The sequence below is a fragment of the Cuculus canorus genome, chromosome 28 (genome assembly GCF_017976375.1).
Source record: "Cuculus canorus isolate bCucCan1 chromosome 28, bCucCan1.pri, whole genome shotgun sequence".
Taxonomy (NCBI): Eukaryota; Metazoa; Chordata; class Aves; order Cuculiformes; family Cuculidae; genus Cuculus; species Cuculus canorus.
This window is the reverse complement of record NC_071428.1, coordinates 3,010,146-3,026,815: the sequence shown is the minus strand read 5'-3', so window position 1 is coordinate 3,026,815 and position 16,670 is coordinate 3,010,146. Positions and strand designations below refer to the sequence as shown.

The 16,670-nt window shown below is 58.3% G+C and overlaps 2 protein-coding genes across 14 annotated transcripts in view; both read right to left on the bottom strand.

Moving 5' to 3' along the window:
• Positions 1–10,614, bottom strand: part of ARHGEF11 (Rho guanine nucleotide exchange factor 11) — a 36,982-nt gene extending 26,368 nt beyond the window's left edge. For 11 of the 13 annotated variants that reach the window (XR_008447349.1, XM_054050973.1, XM_054050984.1 and 8 more), the window contains exons 1-2: positions 10,502–10,613; positions 259–350 (exon numbers count right to left, since the gene is read on the bottom strand). Coding sequence is in view for 12 of the 13 variants with exons in the window: in XM_054050973.1 (XP_053906948.1) it covers positions 259–350; positions 10,502–10,554 (145 nt within the window). In the remaining variant the exon portion in view is untranslated. Of the gene's footprint in view, positions 1–258; positions 351–2,504; positions 2,567–10,497 lie in introns of those variants that run through there. The other 2 variants (XM_054050980.1, XM_054050978.1) reach the window with 2 other exon arrangements.
• Positions 10,615–14,475: 3,861 nt separating this feature from the next.
• Positions 14,476–16,670, bottom strand: LOC104059575 (ETS translocation variant 3-like protein). The gene is made up of 4 exons (XM_054050637.1): positions 16,517–16,670; positions 16,065–16,302; positions 15,091–15,247; positions 14,476–14,514 (listed from the first exon to the last, which is right to left on the bottom strand). Exons 1-4 carry the CDS (start codon positions 16,617–16,619, stop codon positions 14,476–14,478), a joined length of 537 nt encoding a protein of 178 aa, XP_053906612.1. The 5' UTR covers positions 16,620–16,670.

Sequence of the window (16,670 nt, the reverse complement as noted above, 5' to 3'; positions counted from 1 at the left end):
TCTCCTCGGAGCCTTCTCTTCTCCAGGCTGAACAACCCCAACTCTCTCAGCCTGTCCTCGTACGGGAGGTGCTCCAGCCCTCGGATCATCCTTGGAGCCTCCTCTGACCCTGTTCCAACAGCTCCATCTCCTTACTACACTGAGGATTCCAGAACTGGACACAGTACTGGAATCCTCAACATAAGAAGGATATGGAAGAGAAGAAGAGAAGACTATCCATAAGAAGGATATGGAAGAAGAAAGGGCAGGAAAACTCACCTGTGGTTTCGGAGGAGTCGGAGGGCTGGCGGTGGTGCCCAGGTGACCTCCGCTCTGAAGACGAATCACCCAGGGAAGACAGGCTGCTTAACCTGCAGAGGACGAGGAGATGTCAGGGATGGGGATGGATGGACGGAGCGATTGCTCAGTCATGGATGGGACTGGGATGAAGCAGAATCCCCTCCCTTGCCCTGCTGGCCACCCTTCTCTTGAGGCAGCCCAGGACACAGTTGACCTTCTGGGAATCATGGAATAGGTTGGGTTGGAAGGGACCTCAAAGCCCATCGAATTCCACCCCTGCCATGGGCAGGGACACCTCCCACTGGCTCAGGGGCTCCAAGCCCCATCCAACCTGGCCTGGAAAGCCTCCAGGGATGGGGCAGCTCTGGGCAACCTGGACCAGGGCCTCCAGCCACACGCCTTCCTGTTGGAGCAGGGACAGAGGGGTCCGAAAGCACGGGCAAGAGTGAGAAAATGCAGGTGGTCCCTATAGGAAGAGCAGTTGGTCTCCAGCTCACACCCTGAAGGCTGCGATGAAGCGAGGGTGCAGGATGAGAGCACAAGCAGCCCCATTTCTGTCCCGTTTATCTGGGCAGGTGAGGTTGTCTCTTGCTGCCCAGTCAGCTGTCGGGGAGGGCAGAGACAAGGGTGGTGGCAGAGGTGGCACAGGGGACACCAGGAGGGCAGCAGAGGAGGGAGTTGGGGCAAAAGGAGACAAACAGATCAAGAAGCACCCATGGGAAGTGTGGTGGGACCCAAACCCACCTCCCCGTGCCCGGCACAGCCTCGCAGCGCCCACCAGGCTCAGGGTGGGATTCGCATTTGCTGGTGTGAACCATACCCCTGGCTTCACACCTTCCTCTGGATGATGGGGATCGACCCTCGGATCCTCTCGTCCCTTCTGTGGAGGCAGGCTGGGTGTCTCCTAGGTGAGCATCCCTCCTGGCAAGCCCTTTCCCACCCAAAATAATGCCCTCAGTGAGCCCAGCCAAGACCACAAAGCCAGGTGAGACCTCCACCCCTCTGCAGGGTCCAAGCAAGAGGATGTCCTGCCCCAAAACACCCCATGAGGATGCAGTGTAAGCCCAGTGTAAACCCAACAGCTGCTATAACCACTTCCCAAGGCTCCTTCCCTGCTCCAGGAGGTGAATATTAGGAAACACCTCCTTTAAGGTTGCCTGGACGATCTTAATCCAGACCTGATCTGCACAACCGTTCTTCCACAGCCTCTAATTAACTCCATTATGACCCTCACTCGCTAAAGCGGGAGATAAAGCAGGAGCCCAGGCACGGTCACAGCCCAGGGTGGGGGCTGTGGAAGCAAAGATATGGTCAAAGCATCCCAACAGCTCCTCAAGGAGCTGCAGCCTGAGGTGGGACCTCATTTCTCAGGCAACGTGGGATGAGGACCGGCTCCTTCATCGGTCAAAGGGAAGGTGCAGGATTAACTCCGCGGGATTACCCGGAGCGGAGGGTGCATGGGGCAGGTCAGCCCTAATCCAGGCCAAGGAAGGATTGGCTTCTCTTTCCGCATCACTCTGTATGCCAAGACTTAAGGCGCTGCTGCACAATGTGACACTAATTAACCACCTTCCTTAAGGGGAAGCTCCCTGGTGCCCAAGGGTGCCAGGACCCCGAGCCCGGCCAAGAGCCACTGTTCCAACCCAAGTCCCACACGGAGAGATGCCAACTCCAAGCAGGAGCCTCTGGAAGGAGCAGGGAGGGCGCTGGCTTATTGCTGTCTAAAAGAGTGGTTTAATTCGGCTTTGCGTAAGCTCCTTCCTAATTGACTTACGGAGAGCCAAAACGCCCCATTTTAAACCCAACGCCTGCCAGCTTGACACAGACCTGACCCCGGCACCCGTTTCCAGCCAGGAAAGCTCCTTTCGGTGCCCTGAAAGCTCAGCCTCCTGGTTTTCCTGAAAGCTGCAAGTCCAGAGCCCTCAAACAATGCCGAAATCCTGCCACCACGCATGATTCACGCGGTCCGGGTCTCTGAATCGGCAGAGCCACATGGTTTAGTGGCAGATAGGAATGGTTGGACTTGATGATCTTGGAGGTCTTTTCCAACCTGGTGATTCTATGATCCTACGCATGAGAAACCCATGGAAGTTTCTGTGCTGGGGTTATTTTCTCTGATTCGCAGCCCAGAAACCACCTGCGTCCTGGGCTGCATCCGGAGCAGTGGGAGCAGCAGGACGAGGGAGGGGATTCTGCCCCTCCGATCCGCTCCGGTGAGACCCAACCTGGAGCCCTGTGTCCAGTTCTGGAGTCCTGAGCTCAGGAAGGACATGGAGCTGTTGGAGCCAGACCAAAGGAGGCCACGGAGATGATCCGAGGGCTGGAGAACCTCCCGTACGAGAACAGGCTGAGAGAGTTGGGGTTGTTCAGCCTGGAGAAGAGAAGGCTCCGAGGAGACCTTAGAGTGACCTTCCAGTGCCTGAAGGGGCTCCAGGAAAGCTGGAGAGGGGCTCTGGATCAGGGAGAGGATGAGCAGGAACAGTTTTGAGCTGCAAGAGGGGAGATTGAGATGAGATTTTGGGGAGAAATGTTTTGCTGTGAAGGTGGGGAGGCCCTGGCCCAGGTTGCCCAGAGCAGTGGTGGTGCCCCATCCCTGGAGGGGTTCCAGGCCAGGTTGGATGGGGCTTGGAGCCCCTGATCCAGTGGGAGGTGTCCCTGCCCATGGCAGGAGTGGAATTAGATGGGCTTTTAGGTCTCTTCCAACACAACGCCTTCTATGACTCTACAAACATTATCAAATCCTCAAGCGTCTCAGCCTGCAGACGGAACAGTCTCCAAGACCAGGAGGTCTCATTTTAGTCCTTCCAAACAGTTTCCAAACAGCTGCTCCCTACAATTCCCAGCTTTGGGGAAGAGAAAATGGGTTGTTCTGGGAGGTGAGCGAGGACGCAGGCGGGACCGGCAGGAAACACGGAAAAAAATAGCAATATATATGGAAAAAAAAAGGAAAAGAAATCACAGTTTGAAAAGGGAAATCAGCGTCTTGGTGAGACGCCTCTTGCGATTGAGTCATTGCTTCCACCACAACCCAAATGATACCTGTAGCACCAGGATTACCCAGCGTCTCCCGTGCCAAACCCTGCCACCGGCTTCCCATTCTGGGGACAGGAAGGAAGGAAGGAATTTCAGCTTGAAAAAAACCCACTAGAAATGATTCAGCTTCCTCCCCTTCCCCCTCCCCGCAGCAGGGCAGAGGGAAAAGGCTCCTCTCCTGGAGCTGCTCCAGCCTTGCAGTGGAAAAGCCGGTGGTGGTGGGGATACGGGGACATCCCACCGCGTCCCCTTGGGTTTGGTGTCCCCTGGGAATACCGGCAGCCTCTCAGCTGGAAATAACGGGCTTGAGACTGGAAGCCGCCCACTGCTTGGGCTCTGTGGCCGCTCCATTCGGCTGCTGCACGATGACGCATCAGGGAAGCTCGGGATGATGCGGCTGCGGCTGAGTTTGCATGGTGAGGCAGATTTAAACCTTTCCGAGGTATCCTTCGCAAAGGAAAGAAAGGGAAAAAAAACCCTTTTCTCCACATTTTTGGCTGCTGCAGACACACATCGTGCCAAAACCTCACATTGCCGAAATCTGGGGTTCATACCATCTTTTCCCACATGAGAATGCAAACCAGGTTTCTGACTCCCACTCGGCAAAGCTCATCAAGGACGTGAACCAAGAACCCACTGCCTCCATCCCCACCGTTCCCAGGCTGCATCCCAGCTTCCTTCTTGCCGGCAGCAGAGCCGGGAATGCCAGGGATTCGGCAAAGCATCGGCAGCTAGCCGAGATCCGGTGTGTCCCCGTGGCACGCAGGCTACGTGCGACTGCCAAGCAGCCACCCTGCAGCTGCTGCGCGCCCGCAAATCCAGAGGGCCAGAGTCATCCGGGCTTTCTACAGCAAAGCTTTTCCCTTTTCTCTCTTTCTCTTTCCCTCTTTTCTTTTTTTCCAAAGGAAGAAAGCGAAGCCTCATCCCGGTGGTGGGTTGGTAGCACAGTTCAGTTTGCAAATCAGATGCAAAATCTCATGTACGCACATACAGCAAAGTGAATTGAAATAGAACCCTGTGTCCAGTTCTGGAATCCCCAACATAAAGACACAGAGATGGTAGAACAGGTCCAGAGGAGGGCACGGAGACGATGCGAGGGCTGGAGCACCTCCTGTACGAGGACAGACTGAGAGTTGGGGTTGTTCAGCCTGGAGAAGAGAAGGCTCCACGGAGACCTTAGAGCACCTTCCAGGACTGAAAGGGGCTCCAGGAAAGCTTTTGATCAGAGACGGCAGGGATAGGGCAAAAGGGAATGGTTTTGAGCTGCAAGAGGGGAGATTGAGATGAGATCTTGGGGAGAAATGTTCTCCTGTGAGGGTGGGGAGGCCCTGGCCCAGGTTGCCCAGAGCAGCGGTGGCTGCCCCATCCCTGGAGGGGTTCCAGGCCAGGTTGGATGGGGTTTGGAGCCCCTGAGCCAGCAGGAGGTGTCCCTGCCCATGGCAGGAGGTGGGACTGGATGGGCTTCAAGGTCCCCTCCAACCCAACCCATCCCATGATTCTAAATCCCTGGATTCCGCCAGCAACTTCCTTGCAGCAGACAGGGAATTCAGCAAAAGTTTGATTTAAATTAAGACTTCTAATTAAATAGGAGGAGGCATGAAACACCAACCCCAGCGAGCAGAGCAGCCCTGGTTGTTCCCTGGGGGGGCCGAATCTGCTCCTCACATTTCCAATTGTCTGTGTGCTGCAAATTTTTGCAATGCCGATTTCCGACGGAGAGGAACGGAGCCGGAGCGTGGGGACAGCTGTGATTTCAGGCAGGAGGTTACGCAAAAGCCCTTGGCTTTCGCATTGGTGCTCACTGGGCTGGGGGTCCTGTTCCGCTCTCTCCCAAAACAGCGCTGGCAACCTCTCCAAGCAGGCGAAGGAGACCCTAAACAACTATAGGGGTGGTTCTGGGAGCTTCCCAAACAGAATTAGACCCAAAAAGGGATGAAAATTGGAGCGCTCTGCCCAGCAGAGACCAGCAAGAGTTGGGGAAGAACCTGGAGGGGCTGTGGAGCCAAGGTGGGAGGCAAGAAAGGGGCGAGAAGGACTCCTATCTGAATTAGATGATGTCTGCTACATAAAAGCGAAGTTTCACAACCGCTACTAGCAAAGTTTGGTCGGATCCTGCACACAAAAAGCCCTTAAAACCAGATTTTCTGGGTGGAAAATCGTGTGTGCCATTCTTCCCCTCCTGGCCTGCAAGAAAACCACAGCACGGGAGCGCAGAGGGAATTCGAGAGGGAAAGCGGAGCCAGAATCCAAATTCCCCACCATGCAAGATGCGGGGACTCCAACTTCACTCCCAAGTTCTCCTTGCACCAGGTGCAAGGACTCCGATTCCAATCCCAAGCTCTCCTCGCACCGGGTGCAAGGACTCCGATTCCAATCCCAAGCTCTCCTCGCACCGGGTGCAAGGACTCCAATCCCAAGTTCTCCTCACACCACGTGCAAGGACTCCAATCCCAAGCTCTCCTTGCCCCGGGTGCAAGGACTCCGACTCCAATCCCAAACTCTCCCTGCGCCGAGCAGTGTAAATGATTAACGGTGCCACTCATCACCTCCTGGAACACAGACTGGCAGAGCTGGTTTGTCCAGCACCCAGGGCGCTTTTGGGGTGTGAGATATGGAATAACCTATCCCGAAGGGATGTTTTCTTTCCTGACCTGCCTCCTAAATAAAAAGCCACGCAGCCCGCAGCGGGGAAGGAAACTCCTCTTTCCACCAGCGCAGCTTGGGAACAGCCTAAACACTTTCCTCCAGCCTCCCTCTACGCTCAAAACTATCGAGAGGTTAAAGAGCAGCGATCAAACCCATGGACAAGCCCTGGATGGCACTCGTTGGTGATGCCTGGCTCCTTCTGTGTCTCCCAACACCGGAACTGGAAGATCTATACTGGTTTGCACTGGTCTGGTTCTGGGAACCTGCCTGAACATGGATGGGCTGCATGGACCATGCCCATGTCCATTCCTTGCTTGGTGGTGGCAGGAAGGCTGCTGGGGTGGGTTTTCTTGGGGGGAAATCCTCATATTAAGCCATTTTCAGGTCATTTTTGGTGCTGAAGAAGCCCCGTCACCCAGCAACAAGCAGCTCCTGGCTTGGCCAGGGCACTTGAGGCGCCTGACCTTAAAGAGCGGAGGAGAGCGTGGCTATTTAAAGAGCAGAGAGAAGTCTTAAGCTGGGCAATGACGCCTCGCAGCTCCTCGAAGTGGGGAAGCCAGGCAGTCGGACCAAATCCTGCCTGAGACTGGAGCGAAATCCAGCAGAACCTTCATTCCTGATCCAGAGGGGCTGCCTCTGAAGAGGTAAAGCCTCATCAAGCACCTTGTGTCTGGGTTTTCTGGTTAATTAAGAGTCACGCCAAAGAGAAGCGGGGTTTGGGACTCACGCACACGCTCTTTCCCTCAAACCAGGAGGTGGGAACGCACTGCCTGTCCCACCAACGCATGAACCCAACCGCCTTTTGGCACAGCAGCACGTGCCAATGGACAAGGAGGCCACGTTGAGCATCTCCAACACGGCCAGAGAGGGATGTCTCCAGCGACAATGGCATCACAGACGCCCCCAACGCCCTGAAACAGCATCTTTTGGGGCATGGGGAGTGAATAAACCCTTGTTTTCAGCACAAATCCATGCCGGCGGCACAAATAGGAGAGATCCACGTGGAACAGATGCTGATGCGTCCCTGCAGCTAGACTGGGGGTCCCAGCCCACGACCCAGCCGTGCCAGGGACACCGGGATGCTCCTCAATCCAAGACACAATCCAAAACCATCCCTCAAGTCACCCCAACGGCGTTTTCCCACCAGATCGCAGCCCTCCTGCCACAGCGCTCTGCTTGGATCGTGGACATAGAATCATGGGATGGGTTGGCTTGGAAGGGACCTCAAAGCCCATCCAGTCCCACCCCTGCCATGGGCAGGGACACCTCCCACTGGCTCAGGGGCTCCAAACCCCATCCAACCTGGCCTGGAACCCCTCCAGGGATGGGGCACCACCACTGCTCTGGGCAACCTGGGCCAGGGGCTCTCCACCCTCACAGCAAAACATTTCTCCCCAAGATCTCATCTCAATCTCCCCTTTTTCAGCTCAAAATCGGTCCCCTCATCCTACTCCTACACTCCCTGATCCAGAGCCCCTCTCCAGCTTTTCTGGAGCCCCTTTCAGCGCTGGAAGCTGCTCTAAGGTCTCCTCAGAGCCTTCTCTTCTCCAGGCTGAAAACCCCCAACTCTCTCAGTCTGTCCTCGTACAGGAGGTTCTCCAGCCCTCGCATCATCTCCGTGGCCTCCTCTGGACTCACTCCAACAGCTCCACATCCTTCCTGGGCTGAGGACTCCAGAACTGGACTCGGGGCTCCAGGCTGGGTCTCACCAGAGTGGAGCAGAGGGGCAGAATCCTCTCCCTCCCTGATGGTCCCACCGCTTTGGATGCAGCCCAGGACACAGTTGGTTTCTGGGCTGCAAATGCACATTGCCAGCTCACGTTGAGCTTCTCATCCCCCAGCACCTCAAGTCCTCCTCAGAGCTGCTCTCGCTCATGTCGTCCCCCAGCCTGTATTGAAACTGAAGATTGCTCTGACCAAGGTGTAGGACCTTGCCCTTGGCCTGGTTGAACCTCACAAGGTTCACACTTCTCCCCCCACTTCTCCAGCTTGTCCAGGATGCTAAGACGGGTCCGAGTGGGCCTTCAAGGAACGAGATGTCCATACCCAGCTCCAAAACACACACAAAACTCCATCTTCCCAACGGAAGCGCCACCAACCTGAGACCAACCCATCTGGAGATGATGGGGACATGAGCTGGACCTTCACTATTGGTTTGCCTCCCATACAGAAGGCGACCGCATCCCACCAGGATTTAATTAGCTTAATTAGCTGTGAGGAACTGTTGAGGATACGATGCCTCATTCATCCCAGTTGCACGTCCCCACCCCAAAAAGCCCACCTGTAGCAATTTAGGGTAAAAAAGAGGTTAGTTGGGACAAAATGCTCCAGGAGGAGGGGATGTAGGTGGGAATATGAGAGATGGGAACCCAACCAACCCAACCAGGGTTTGGGGTGGGTTTAGGGGAGGGAGAAGACCTGGTCTGAGCATCGTGGTGGGATGGGATCAACTGGGGTGATGGAAAAGGGGGAGGAGAAGGCTGAGACCCCCCCGGAGATGGAGAAACCTTGCCTGCTCCCTGAAAACACTGAGTTTCACCCCAAAACACATAACAGGAGGAAACTGAGGAACCCCTCATGACCCCCGCCGCTCCCCAAAACACTGAGATTCACCCCAAGCCACATACAAGTGATGGGGGGGACTGAGAACCGTCCCTCTGCAAAACATTGATTTTCACCCCAAAATGCGTAACAAGAGAAAGGCTGAGATGCTGAGACACCCTCCCCCAATACATTCACTCCCCAAAACACTGAGTTTCACCTCAAAATGCATAAAGGCGCTGCAGGGGGGCAAAGGCTGACCCCCCCCCCCAAACACCTGCTGCCCAAAATACCAATTTTCACCCCAAAACACATAAAGAGGGAAAGGCTGCCCCATCCGCCCCAAAACACAGATTTTCACCCCAAAACACATAATGGGAGGCAAGCTGACCCTCCCCATCCCAAACCATGGATTTTCACCCCAAAACACATAAGGGCCATGCACGGTGGGGAAAGACTGACACCCCAGTTCTCCAAACCCATGGATTTTCACCCCAAAACCACGCATTTTCACCCCCAAACAAATAAATGCAATGCAGGGGGGGTCCAGGCTGAGCTCCCCCACCCCAAAACCACCGATATTCACCCAAAACACATGAGGGTGGTGGAGGAAGTGGGGGAAAGCCTGACCTCCCCCTAAAACACGTATTTTCACCCCAAAACACATAAGGGCCGTGATCGGTGGGGGAAAGGCTGACACACAGACGCCTCTTTTCCCCAAAAGCATGGATTTCCCCCCAAAAACCACAGATTTTCACCCCAAAAGACATAAATGCAATGCGGGGGGGGTGTGGGGGGGTACAGACTAAGCCCCCCCATCCCAAAACACTGATTTTTCACCCCAAAACACAGATTTTCACCCCAAAACACAGATTAAGGGCTGTGATCGGTAGGGGAAAGGCTGACACTGCCCACCCCAATACAGTGATTTTTCACCCCAAAACATGGATTTTCATCCCAATCCACATAAATGCAATGCGGGGGGGGGGTACAGGCTGAGGCCCCCCCACCTCAAAACACTGCTTTTCACCCCAAAACACATAAGGGCCATGATCGGTAGGGGAAAGGTTGATACTGCCCACCCCAAAACACTGATTTTCACCCCAAAACCACGGATTTTCATCCCAAACAACATAAAAGCAATACGGGAGCAGGGGTGCAAGCTGAGCCCCCCCACCCCAAAACACTGCTTTTCACCCCAAAACACAGATTAAGGGCTGTGATCGGTGGGGGAAAGGCTGACACTGCCCACCCCAAAACACTGATTTTCATCCCAATCCACATAAATGCAATGCAGAGGAGGGGTACAGGCTGAGCCCTCCCACCCCAAAACACTGATTTTTCACCCCAAAACACAGATTTTCACCCCAAAACACATAAGGGCCATGATCAGTGAGGGAAAGGCTGACACTGCCCACTCCAAAACACTGATTTTCACCCCAAAACACTGATTTTCATTCCAATCCACATAAATGCGATGCAGAGGGGGGGACAGGCTGAGCCCCCCCCACTCCAAAACACTGCTTTTCACCCCAAAACGCTGCTTTTCACCCCAAAACACTGCTTTTTTTTCCCATCCAAACCCATGAGGGCCGTGCACGGTGGGGGAAAAGCTGAGCAACCCCCCACCCCACCCTTGTTCCCCAAAACACCGATTTTCACCCCAAAGCCACGGATTTTCCCCTCAATCCACATAAATGCAATGCAGGGGGGGTGCAGCCTGACCTCCCCCCCAAAAAAAAACCCCACCAACCTCACTGATATTCACCCAAAACACAGAAGGGCGCGGGGGAAGGGCTGATCTGCCCCTAAAACACAGATTTTCACCCCAAAACACATGAGGGCCGTTCATGGCGGGGGAAAGGCTGCCCCCCCCCCCTTGCCTTCCCGTTCCCCAAAGCCAGGGATTTTCCCCCCCCAAACCCCACGGATTTTCCCCCCAATCCACATAAATGCAATGAGGGGGGGTGGGGGGGTGCAGGCTGCCCCCCCCGTTACCTGCCCGGTGCCCGCGGAGCTCGAACGCTCATGGTGCCGCCGCCCCCCCGGCACCATCCCGGGAGAGGGGAGAGGGGGAGGACGGGGAGGAGGGGGAGGAGGAGGAGGAGGAGGAGGAGGAAGCACACACGGAGGGGGAGAGGCCTCAGAGCCCGCCCCCAGCGGGGAGAGACGGGGGGGGGAACGTGGGGACGGGGAGGGGACATGGGGGTGTGGGGGGATAGGGGGATATGGGGGACATGGGAGGATATGGGGGACATGGGGGAATGTGGGGGGATGGGGGGACAGGGAGGGGAGATGGGGGTGTGGGGGGATATGGGGGAATGTGGGGGGTATGGGGGAAATGGGGGGACAGGGTGGGGACATGGGGGTGTGAGGGACATGGGGGGATATGGGGGACATGGGGGAATGTGGGGGGATGGGGGGACAGGGAGGGGAGATGGAGGGTGGGGGGATATGGGGGAACGTGGGGGGGTATGGGGGAAATGGGGGGACAGGGAAGGGACATGGGGGGATGTGGGGACAGGGAGGGGACGTGGGGGAATGTGGGGGGATATGGGGGGACAGGGAGGGGACATGGGGGTGTGGGGGGATAGGGGGATATGGGGGACATGGGAGGATATGGGAGACAGGGAGGGGACATGGGGGTGTGGGGACAGGGAGGGGACGTGGGGGTGTGAGGGAAATGGGGGGACATGGGGGAATGTGGGGGGATGGGGGGACAGGGAGGGGAGATGGGGGTGTGAGGGACAGGGAGGGGACGTGGGGGTGTGAGGGACATGGGGGGATATGGGGGACATGGGGGAATGTGGGGGGATGGGGGGACAGGGAGGGGAGATGGGGGTGTGGGGGGATATGGGGAATGTGGGGGGGTATGGGGAAAATGGGGGGACAGGGAAGGGACATGGGGGGATATGGGGACAGGGAGGGGACGTGGGGGTGTGGGGGGATATGGGGAATGTGGGGGGGTATGGGGAAAATGGGGGGACAGGGAAGGGACATGGGGGGATATGGGGACAGGGAGGGGACGTGGGGGTGTGAGGGACATGGGGGGATATGGGAGGATATGGGGGACATGGGGACAGGGAGGGGACATGGGGGCGTGGGGGACATGGGGGAATGTGGGGGACATGGGGACAGGGAGGGGACGTGGGGGTGTGAGGGACGTGGGGGGATATGGGGGACATGGGGGGACAGGGAGGGGACATGGGGGGATGTGGAGGGATGTAGGGGACATGGGGGTGTGGAGGACGTGGGGGGTTGTGAGGGAATATGGGGCACAGGGACAAGGAGGGGACATGGGGGTGTGGGGGACATGGGGGGACAGGGAGGGGACATCGGGGGATGCGGGGCATGGAGGGGTATGGGGACAGGGAGGGGACGTGGGGGTGTGGGGGGGTAAGGGGGGACATGGGGGTGGGGGGGATGTGGGGGACATGGGGGGATGTGGGGGGACATGGGGACAGGGAGGGGACATGGGGGTGTAGAGGACGTGGGGCGATGTGGGGGGACATGGGGGGATGTTGGGGGGGTATGGGGGACATGGAGACAGGGAGGGGACATGGGGCTGTGGGGGGATATGGGGGACATGGGGGGATTTGGGGACAAGGAGATGACATGGGGGTGTGGGGGGATATGGGGGACATGGGGACAGGGAAGGGACATGGGGGGGTGTGGGGGACATGAGGGGAGGGAGGAAGATATGGGGCCCTTGGGGACACAGGGGGTTATGGGGGGAGGAAGGGGGACATGGGGATATGGGGAGGGGGGACATGGAGGGGAGGGAGGACACAGGGAGATGGGGACATGTGGGGGGACACGGGGGGGGATGACATTGGGTAGGGTGGGAGGACATGGGGTGACCTAAAGACATGGATATGGGGGTCCCACAGCTCCAGCCCCGCTGTGGGGATTCCCTCTTGGACCCCAAGAATGGGGGGGCCCTGACCCACCGCAGGGATTTGGGGGGGCACAAGGCTTTGGGGGGGGCACCTGGCCTTCCTCCTTCTGCTCTTCCTCTACACTGGGATAATGGGGGGCCTCACAGGGACCCCCCCAAACCCTCACCACCCTTTGAGCCCTGTGCCATGTGGGGAGCTTGGGGGGGGGGGGTGTCCCCAAAAAGGAGAGCGAGTTCCACCCCCCCCAGTTTTCCGAGAGTGGAAAACATGGAAAAGTGAAAATGAAAACGAGCCATTTTCCGGGAATGGTTGGGAGGGAGAGGAACTCACCCAGCCCACCCCCCTTGCACCCCAAAACCTGGACCCTGAACCCCACATCAGCTCCTGGAGCCAGAAATTGGGGTTTTTTTTTGGGGGGGGGGGGCACCTTCCCCTCTGCGCTAACGAACCCCAAATCCCTTGCATTTGGCCACGTCCTCGCTGCCGCGGTGACGGCCGAGTTGGGGTGACAGCGGGGTTGGGGTGACGGTGGTTTTGGGGTACACCCAAAGAAGAGACAGACCCTTCTCTGCCAACCATTTTATTTGGGGGTCTGAGTGCAGGCGGGGACCCCACAATGGGGGGGGTGAAGGGCTGAGCTTGGGGGTCCATAAGAGCACCCCAAAACCCTTGGGGGGATTGAAGGGCTGAGACTGGGGTTCACAGGGGCACCCCAAAACCCTTGGGGGGGCTCAGCTGGACCCTGGGGGCTTACCAGCTACTTTGTGGGGTGCAGGAAGGGTCCCCATGGCTGGGGGGACAGGCAAAGAGCTGAGGCTGTGGGGCACCCCAAAACCCTTGAGGAGGGTGAAGGGCTGAGACTGGGGACCACAGGGACACCCCAAAATCCTTGTGGGGGTGAAGTGCCTTCCTCCCGCCCCCCTCCTCCTCCTCTTGGCCTTCCTCCCCCCACCCGGGACAATGGGGGCTCCACCGCCCCCGGAATGGGACCCCCGCGAGGGCTTGGGGGGAGAAGATGGGGTGCAGGAGCGAGGATGGGGGGCGCCCCACTCGGTTGGGGACCATAGTTGGGGACCAGGAGGTGGCCAGGGATGGTGGCCCAAGTGGGTGTTGGGTGGCCAAAGGGTGGGAGGATGGTAGCCAGGGGGCTAAGCCCCCCCCGGGACCCCCAAACAGCAGCAGGAGCCCCCCAGATATTGGGGGGGCACAAAACCTGTGGAGAGCAGGAGATGGGGAGCACCGTCAGCGTGGTTGGCGGTGACACCGCACGGCACAGCCGGGGTGACCGGGGGGGGCTCCCCCTGACCCCCAACACCCCCGGGGGGGGGAACCCCAAACTCTGTCCCGGCAGCAGCCACTGGGTGCTGCTGTGGGATCAGCCACGGCGGCAGTGAGGGCGCGGGGGGGGCATGGGACAGTGGGGGGGACACATGGGACAGAGGGGGGACATGGGAGAGTGGGGGGGACACATGGGAGAGTGGGGGGGACATGGGAGAGTAGGGGGACATGGGACAGTGGGGGGGACACATGGGAGAGTGGGGACACATGGGACAGAGGGGGACACATGGGACAGTGGGGGGGGACACATGGGACAGTGGGGGGGACATGGGGGCAATGAGGAGGGAGGGGGACGCAGGGGGACAGCTGGGTGGGGGGACCCATGGTGACAATGTGGATGTGGGGGGACCCATGGGGACAGTGTGGGTGGCGATATTGGGGGGGCACAGAGGGGGTCCCCCTGCTTGTCTGGGCACAGTGGGGTCCCCACATTTCCTACCTGGGTGGGGATATTGGGGGGCAGAGTGGGGTCCCCCTACCTGACTGGGCACAGGAGGGGGCACAGGGGGGTCCCTGTATCCCCTACCTGAGTGGGGATATTGGGGGGCACAGTGGGGTCCCCAAATCTCCTACCCAGGTATGGATATTGGGGGGACACATTGGGGTCCCACTACCACGTTGAGCATGGTAGGGGGCACAGTGGGGGTTCCCCAAATCCCCTACCTGGGTGTGGATATTGGGGAGCACCATGGAGTCCCCCTACCTGGCCAGGCATGTTGGGGGGCACAGTGGGGTCCCCCTACCTGGGTGTGGATATTGGCGTCACTGCAATGTCCGCCTATCTGGGTGGGCAAGTTGGGGGCACAATGGGGTCCCCACATCCCCTACCTGGCTGGAGATATTGGGGGGCACGGTGGGGTCCCCATACCTGGCTGGACATGGTAGGACAAAAGGAGGGGTCCCCTTATCTGACTGGGGATGATGGGGGAGACGGTAGGGTCCCCAAATCCCCTTCGTGGGTGGTTGCCCAGAGCAGGGGTGGCTGCCCCATCCCTGGAGGGGTTCCAGGCCAGGTTGGATGGGGCTTGGAGCCCCTGATCCAGTGGGAGGTGTCCCTGCCCATGAGCTTTGAGGTCCCTTCCAACCCAAACCATCTCACAGTTCCATGATTCTCACTTGCCATCAACCAGAACCCCCAGATCCCATCCCTGGAGGGGCTCCAAACCCCATCCAACCTGGCCTGGAACCCCTCCAGGGGTGGGATCTGGGGGTTCTGGTTGACAGCAAGTCAACCAGAGCCAGTGGGAGGTGTCCCTTCCCATGGCAGGGGTGGGACTGGATGGGCTTTGAGGTCCCTTCCAACCCATACCATTCCATGATTCTATGATATTGGGGTCACGGTGGGTCCCCTTACCTGGGGGGGTCCGTCGGGGGATCTGGCGCCCAACAGCGAGGAGGGACAAAGGGGATCCCACGTTGGGCAGTAGAGGAAGAAGAGTTTGTTGAAGTTGAACCGATAGGTGAAGCGTTTGCCCTTGGTCTTGTGCAAGATGCGCTTGTTGTAGTAGTACCTGGGGGGGGGGCAAGGCTGGGGTGTGAGTGGACAGATGGACAAATGGGTGGATGGACGGATGGACATCCCCAACGAGGGCTGGGAATGGGGTGACCTGAGGGGTCCCACATCCCTTTATTAGTGGTCGGTGAGAAGCTCCACAGGAGCTGCAACGTGTGCTCACAGCCCAGAAACCAACCGTGTCCTGGGCTGCATCCCGAGAAGCGCGGCCAGCAGGGAGGGAGGGGATTCTGCCCCTCTGCTCCTCTCTGGGGAGACCTCAGCGGGAGGATTGGGGACAGTTCTGGAATCCTCAACAGAAGAAGGAGATGGAGCTGTTGGAACGGGTCCAGAGGAGGCTCCGAGGATGATGCGAGGGCTGGAGAACCTCTGTACGAGGACAGGCTGAGAGAGTTGGGGTTGTTCAGCCTGGAGAAGAGAAGGCTCCGAGGAGACCTTAGAGAGACCTTCCAGTACCTGAAGGGGCTCCAGGAAAGCTGAGGAGGGGCTGTTCATAAAGGCTGTGGGGATGGGACGAGGGGGAATGGGGATAAACTGGAGAGGGGCAGAGTTAGACTGGACATAAGGAGGAATTTCTTCACCATGAGGGTGATGAGGCCCTGGCCCAGGTTGCCCAGAGCAGTGGTGGCTGCCCCATCCCTGGAGGGGTTCCAGGCCAGGTTGGATGGGGTTTGGAGCCCCTGATCCAGTGGGAGGTGTCCCTGCCCATGGCAGGGGGTGGGACTGGATGGGCTTTGAGGTCCCTTCCAACCCAAACTATTTCCTTGGGGATGGTGAGGTCTCTGCACCCCCAGACTCCGCATCCCCTGTGGCACCTGAGCGCGCGGCTGAGTTTGTCGTAGTTCATCTGGGGTTTGCATTTCCTCCTGCCCCACAGCCGCGCCACCTCGTCGGGGTCCTTGATGACGAACTCCCCGTACTCGCCCTGCTGCCAGGCGATGACGTGACGGAACTCCTCCTTCTGCAGCAGCTCCAGGATGAAATGCCATAACTGGATCTGTCGGGAGCCAGGGCTGGATTCGGTCTTGTACGCCCAGTTGGGAAAGACCAACGCTGTGGAGCAAGCAGGGCACGCTTGGGGCTCTCTGGGGACCACAATGTCACCATTCCCTGCAAAGCAGCTGGTTTTTAGCTCCAGGGAAGATGGTGATGAGATCCATGGTCCATCCCAGAGGGACCAACCCTGGGTGCAGGCAGGGAGGGAAGCAGGGCTGGACTTGTCACCTCTTCCCTCCCCAGATCTTCACCTTGGGCATTGGGTGCTCACCTGATACCCAGTAGGAGCCGGGTGGGATGGGCAACGCTGGGGACACGCAGCCACACTGCATCCTCCAACCTGTGAGCAGAGGAACCCTCTGGGGAGCACCCATCGCTTGAGGGATGCACCCTGGACCATGGAGATGCACCCATCACGAGGGATG